The sequence below is a fragment of the Etheostoma cragini genome, chromosome 6 (genome assembly GCF_013103735.1).
Source record: "Etheostoma cragini isolate CJK2018 chromosome 6, CSU_Ecrag_1.0, whole genome shotgun sequence".
NCBI classification, from domain to species: domain Eukaryota; kingdom Metazoa; phylum Chordata; class Actinopteri; order Perciformes; family Percidae; genus Etheostoma; species Etheostoma cragini.
This window is the reverse complement of record NC_048412.1, coordinates 22,990,301-22,996,743: the sequence shown is the minus strand read 5'-3', so window position 1 is coordinate 22,996,743 and position 6,443 is coordinate 22,990,301. Positions and strand designations below refer to the sequence as shown.

At 39.4% G+C, this 6,443-nt stretch overlaps 2 protein-coding genes across 5 annotated transcripts in view; both read left to right on the top strand.

Annotated features, from left to right (window-relative positions):
- The window catches only part of LOC117946646 (sialic acid-binding Ig-like lectin 12), a 25,160-nt gene extending 19,088 nt beyond the window's left edge, over positions 1-6,072 (top strand). For 2 of the 4 annotated variants that reach the window (XM_034874924.1, XM_034874926.1), the window contains 7 exons: positions 117-437; positions 615-916; positions 2,226-2,502; positions 2,603-2,887; positions 3,061-3,172; positions 3,273-3,342; positions 4,171-6,072. In XM_034874924.1, coding sequence (XP_034730815.1) covers positions 117-437; positions 615-916; positions 2,226-2,502; positions 2,603-2,887; positions 3,061-3,172; positions 3,273-3,342; positions 4,171-4,566 — 1,763 coding nt within the window. In that variant the 3' untranslated portion in view covers positions 4,567-6,072. Of the gene's footprint in view, positions 1-116; positions 438-614; positions 917-2,220; positions 2,503-2,602; positions 2,888-3,060; positions 3,173-3,272; positions 3,343-4,170 lie in introns of all 4 variants that reach the window. The other 2 variants (XM_034874925.1, XM_034874927.1) reach the window with 2 other exon arrangements.
- The window catches only part of LOC117946650 (sialic acid-binding Ig-like lectin 5), a 29,904-nt gene that overhangs the window by 17,814 nt on the left and 5,647 nt on the right, over positions 1-6,443 (top strand). The window lies entirely within an intron of this gene.

The following is a 6,443-nucleotide window of genomic DNA, read 5'->3' as shown; positions in this document are numbered from 1 at the left end:
CTACAACAAATAGTAACATTGGCAATGTTCATTTTTGTGCTTATGATTGCACCATTATCATTGGTGTATTTACAGTCTTAAAGCAGAATGAAGAAATGTTTGGCATGTGTTGACAGATCTGACCCAGAAACCCACAGTGATGATTCCTCCAATGACAGAGGGAAAGCAGAGCACTCTGAGCTGCACTGCTCCCGGTCTCTGCTCTGGATCTGATCCTGAAATCACCTGGACGTGGACAGGAGCAGGAGAGAAGGACTCTCACATTGCAGGAAACATCATTGATTTCAGGACTGAGAATCTGACTGCTGTCACTCAGAGACACAGCTCAACCCTGACCTTTAACTCTTCAGCTGAACACCATGGCACCAATGTCAGCTGTAAGGTCAGCTTCACAAACAACATCACTACAGAGGAGACAGTGACTCTGAATGTGGTCTGTAAGTACAACATACTGTACTTTATTCTCACTTCATCTGAAATGTTTGATTGGAGAAATGTGTGCTCTCATGTCATTTCTAAACTTTGTAGGATTTAACAGGATGTTCTTGCAGGAAGGTTTGGAGTTTAGAGGCACTAATCACTAATGTAATACAATCTTTGATTTTGTGTCATAGATGTAAAGGAAGTTAAAGTCTCTGGGAATACAAGTGTGAAGGAGGGTGAGACTCTGATTCTGACCTGCAGTGTTGAAAGTTTCCCTCCATCTCTCATCAAGTGGTACACATCTTCTGACAGAAACAAGCAAAATGGAACAGAAACAAACCTGCAAAACAAAACTCTAACTGTCCTGCAGGAAAAAAATGACACTTTGGTCATCTCTAACATGACAACTACAAATTCTGGACCATACATCTGCATTGCAAATCATCTGAACAACACCCTGGTGAAAAAAGTTGATGTAACAGTGAAATGTAAGTAAATTGAACAGCTGTACATTTTACTCTTTCTTCTGAACTAGGGAACTGAACTTATTGGATCTGGGTGGGAACAAGCAGAGAACAATCTTAAATAGCTCCAAATTCATCCTGAATTTTACAGCTCTGCAACTTTTTTAATTAATAATGGAAATATATTTTAAAAAGTCCATGGACCCTATAGAGGTATTGTGAAGGCGTGCAGGTCGGTCTTAGCGTCAATGGAGCCCCACGTTTTAAATAATTAAATAATTTGGCACTCACCAGTGTCACTGGCCAGAGGGTCAATAGGACTGGGCACCTCTACTACGGCTCTAATGTTTTATGAATAACACCGGATCTCCCCGCTCTTTCTCTTTTTTGTTATTTTTTAACCACAATAAGTATAGTAGAACAATAAAGCCCAAGAATGGCACATGCGTATTAAGAAGATACTTATTTTTTAGGCCCTGGCAGTTCTTATATTTCCTTGTAAAACTCATGGTGGAACTGTAACTTTGTTCAGTTTATTTTTCTGAGGCATGTAGAAAGGGCATCTACGTCCGGGGTCTGACCATGCTGTATTTGTTGCTATCACTTGAGCCCGTCCATGGAGGGGCCTGTTCACTCCCTGATAAAGGTCCCATGGCATGGTGCTCTTTGTATGCTTTTAAATAGACCTTAGTGGTCTCCCAATACCATATCTGAAGTCCTTTTCCCAAAATTCAGGGGAGAGCAAGGTGGAGGCTGGGGGTGAGGACTTAACCAAATGCCACTTTGCTTGTTTAAAAGCCATAATGTTGCTCTCTCATGGGTGGGCCAAATTCTCTGAGCAGGCAAAGCAGAGAAAGGGGAGGTAACAAGATTTCAGAGTGTCACATCTGAGCTTTCATTTTCTCAAAGGCCGAGCAGGACACCCGGGGCTCGGTTTACACCCACGGCCATTTCTAGCCACTGGGGGATCAGAGGCAGGCTGGGGGAACTCATATTAATGTTAAAAACACTCATAAAGTGACATTTTCATGCCATGAGACCTTTAAGCCCCATTGTACCGAATTTGGTTGCAGTATCACCAGAGTTTCACTGGCGATAATTGGGGGCCATTGCAACATGCATACATTGACACATATTGACACACTTTATGTATAGGGTCTTTAATATTGTACTGTATGTAAGGACTTGGTCTTCCAAATGTTTTAAATTACTTAAATCTAATGTCATACATTTAATTAGAAAATAATCTTGTGTTGGTTTACAAAATCTTTGAGGTATCTTAACTTTTAAATAACTTTAAATTTTAAAATTAAGTTTAACATTTTCTTCACAGATGTAAGGAAATGTGTAATCAGTGGGGACACAACTGTTAAGAAGGGAGATGCTCTGAATCTGACCTGCAGTGTTGAAAGTTTCCCTCCGTCTCACATCACATGGACTGTACTGGGTTCTAACACAAACCTACACATTGAACGTAATACTCACCTGCAGAACAACACTGGATCAGCCACACTTGTCATCCCTAATGTGACAGCGGAACATTCTGGAAGGTACACCTGTACAGCACAACACCTGAACACAACTGTGGCTACAAATGCTGATGTAACTGTGACTTGTAAGTAGACTCTACTAATCTTTCTTTAACGAAAATTTACGTTTACATTTCACACCATCAGCAATTAGTTGGAACGTTGGGATTTTTCGTGTGTTTACAGGGTTTTCAACGGTCGGAAAAAACTCTGGATGTGAGGTTCGGTCGGAGGTTGTGACCTGTGTGTGTATCAGTGAGGGGTTTCCTTTACCCACCATCACATGGCCGCTGTTGAAGAACCATGCTGAGTACTCTGTCATCACAACGGTGGCACACCACACAGTCAACAGCACCGTCACCCTGACTGTAAAAGACCACATCTACACTACTGTTGAGTGTGTCAGCAGCAGTCACATTGGAGAAATAAAAGCAAAACTCATCGTGCAATTAAAGACGTCAGAACAACCAAGTACGTGATTATAACCCCAACATTTGAGCTACTGTAGACCAATTTCTTCTTGTTGACCTGTTGTATTTGAACAACCATTGAGCAAGTTGTCAAAGAAATGAACTAGAGCATGTATGTTAGCGCTCACAAAAATATAGACAAACATTTTGTTCTTTTGTTTTTCTTGTTGGCAGCTAAATTCAAAGAGATGTTGAACACTGTTTCATGGCTGGAGGTCATCATTGCCTTTTTGATTGGAATACTTCTTTCAACAGTCCTTTGCTGTTTGGCAAAAAAATGCCACAGGTACACCTTTGAATCCAATAATTAATTCCTGGTTTTGTTTGAGGATTATCTTTATGAATACATGTAAATCATTTGTCACCTCTTTATTTTTTTTACCCAGAAAACAACAAAAGAGCTTTGGAAATCTGGATGAGACTCTAGAGATGGTGACCAGTCAAGAGGATCCAATGGTATATGTATATTTCTTTCAGCTTTACAGTAATATATACACAGACACACCATAGTTTTCTTCTGAATTGTCCCCAATATGAAATGTAGTATTTTCGATGGGTGAGTGTGGCTTTAACGTTTAACAATTCAGAAAAATGTTAAACAACAATCTTAGAGATATAATCCCCCTTTCAACAAATGCATATTTGCGTTACATTTTAGTTAATTCAACAATACAAAAAACCCAGCACATACAGTAAGGAGGAGGTTGGGTTAGTCAAGGGAGCAGCAGCCTTCTAGATAGAAGTGTCAGATATTAAAGGCTGTCTAATCCAACAGCAGGATTTTGATTGGATGTTAATAGTCGGCTCATAGCCAAGCAGCTGATGAATGAGCCACTGATGATGATGAAGGATGAATGAAGCAGCCGTTGCCAGTCAACGCAAACACAACTGTGCACTGCCTAAACTAACTCAGTACTTGTTGGAAGTTGACACTTGCAGACTTGAGATGCTGCATATTCTATCAAAGTCAACATGATGTCTGCTTTAATAGTCAGGCCCTTTTTTGTCACTTTGCAGTGCAGTTGTACGTACAGACTGATCTGTAAAACAGTCATCTTACTTATTGTGATGGATTACAGTATCATCAACATGTTTTAGGTCTTTTGTTATCAGTACACAATTGGATGCCAAAACAGGGAAACGTAAAAGATTATGGTATGATTTGAAGACAAAAATTGTTGGCATTAATGTGCATATATTCCAGATATTGATTGTACACACATTGGACATAATTTTGGTGCATGTCGCAAGCATTAGTCATATAATTTACATTTTACCTGACAGATAGCTGCTGGTCAAGCAGTGGAAGATGAGACCTACTACCAAGAGGCATCTGAAGGAGAAGAAGAAGCTGTGGCACAAGAGCAAGCAGCGCCTGATCTCAATGGTGGACCACAAGATGTGGAGTACGCCAGCATTGATTTCTCCTTGTTGAAAACAAAGAATCCCAGGATGGCAGCAAAGAAGCAGGAGACAACAAAGACAGAGTACGCTGAAATTAAGAAAGATGTAAAAGCGGAAATAGAAGACAATGGTGGAGAGGAAGGTGATGTGTTGGAAGGCAACGATAAAGAGGGGACGATCGGGGATGAGGAGATAGAACAGTTTTTTCCTGAAGAGGAGGAAGGGGAGGACATGGCTGTGTACTCCAATGTGAAGGATATTATGGGTGAGATTTGAGGACGCTTGCTTCAAGTCTCTTTGGTCTCAGTTGTGATGGAATGATCTAATGGACTGATGATGGATTGTTATTGCAAAGAATCAATGTCCTGTAAGCAGTTTCTACCACAAAGATGTGATATTCAAATGCCAAATTCAACCTGTGGTAACTGGAACTGACCAAGACACTTCATTCCTCTACTGTGTGTGTAAGGGACTGTGCAATTCCATTAATTCAACAAAGGGTGGACTGAAATTTGGACAGTATATTTAGAAAGTGTTATTGTGTTAACGTTTCATCAACTTTCCAGATCCAGCATCCTCTCTGCTCTGAGAGCCAAAGTGTATTTTAGTTTGTTAGTTATTATTTAATGAAAATTATTATGGGCCCCTTTGGTCAGTCCAAATCCCTTCTGAATGGCCAACTAGGGCAAAGGTTTACCCTCACGTTCACCCTGTGCAGAGAAGGGGTGTCTCTTTTCAGCGTGGCTCAAGAGATGGTGAACGTTGGTCTTGTCAGCTTGGCGCTGTGTCTGACCACTTTGGTTTAGACTGACATAACACAACTATTGGATGGATTCTCACTAAAAGTTGTACTGAATTTCATGTTCCCCAGAGGATGAATTCCAATTACTTTGTTCATGTTGGGACTTTTCCTGTAGCTCTGTCATTAGGATTGCATGTGGTTTTAAGTGAAATGTGATGAGGATGGATGGCCTTGACATCTGTGTGGTTATAGTCTCATAGTCTTGTTTCATTTTCATTGAGTTTCAGCAGCAAAGAAACTCAAAGGATATACAGTATTTACATTTTTTTTAAGTCTATCTCAATACAGTACTCACATGGGAACATGTATATTGAAAGAGTTAGATCCCATCGTAAAGCAATTTCAATGGGAAAGAAGGACAAAGTCTACATCCCTGAATGCTTTCCAAATATCAATCAAAGCTAATATGAGGCTTTAGTAGAATTGAGCCAGACAAATAAAGTGTGTATCTTCCTAATTGCAGACATTTTGATCTACATATGAGGATGTGAGTATTGTTTCAAGACAGACACAAAAAAATGTGATCTCCTTAAAACTGGGATGATGTGCATGTTTTTTGGTAAAATTGTAATGATTGTTAAATTACAAATTACAGGCCGGTGTGCCGTCTTTAGTATTTGATTTGATCTGCTTTTTTAAACCGATGAAACGCTTGGCTTGATTTGTCTCTGTTGGTGTTCTTGTTTAAGAAGTCACATATTACTTCCCTTTTTAATGTGATACAGGAAATAACTTGACTCAAAATACTCACAGTGAGGATTATCTGGCACATCTTTTTAACCTGAAGCCCACTTGCTTATATTTAGGATGAAATCATTTCCTTTGTAAAAACAGTATACTATTGCACCTAAAGTGTCAACAGGAAGTTATTAGAGAAATGGTGATGCCTCATAAGGCAATATTTAAATGAATGATGACTTCTACTCATCTTTTCTGAGAACACAACTCAGAGCTGTTGCACAATAATCCATTAAACCAAAGGAACATGATGTTACAAATATAGACGTGCTTTCAAAAACGCTGCATGCAGTTTGAATTAAGATCCTTGATTTAGAAACAATGCTTTTCATGTAGGTATTTATTACACTTAAACAATGACTGGAGTTGTCTTTTTCAAATAAACTAATGGTCTACAAAACGACTAGCTTTGTCAACTGGCCAGATATTAACCAGTTACACTTAACTCACATGCACACACATTTCACTATGGACATCATGTGTTATGCATTACAATGTAGAAGGACAGTTGGTAGGTAGGATTGTTGGTTTGTTTAGATGACATTTTCTAAATGCACACATATATGGTACTTCCCCCTTTCCTAAAGTGTCTCACCCCTTCACAGTCACAAAT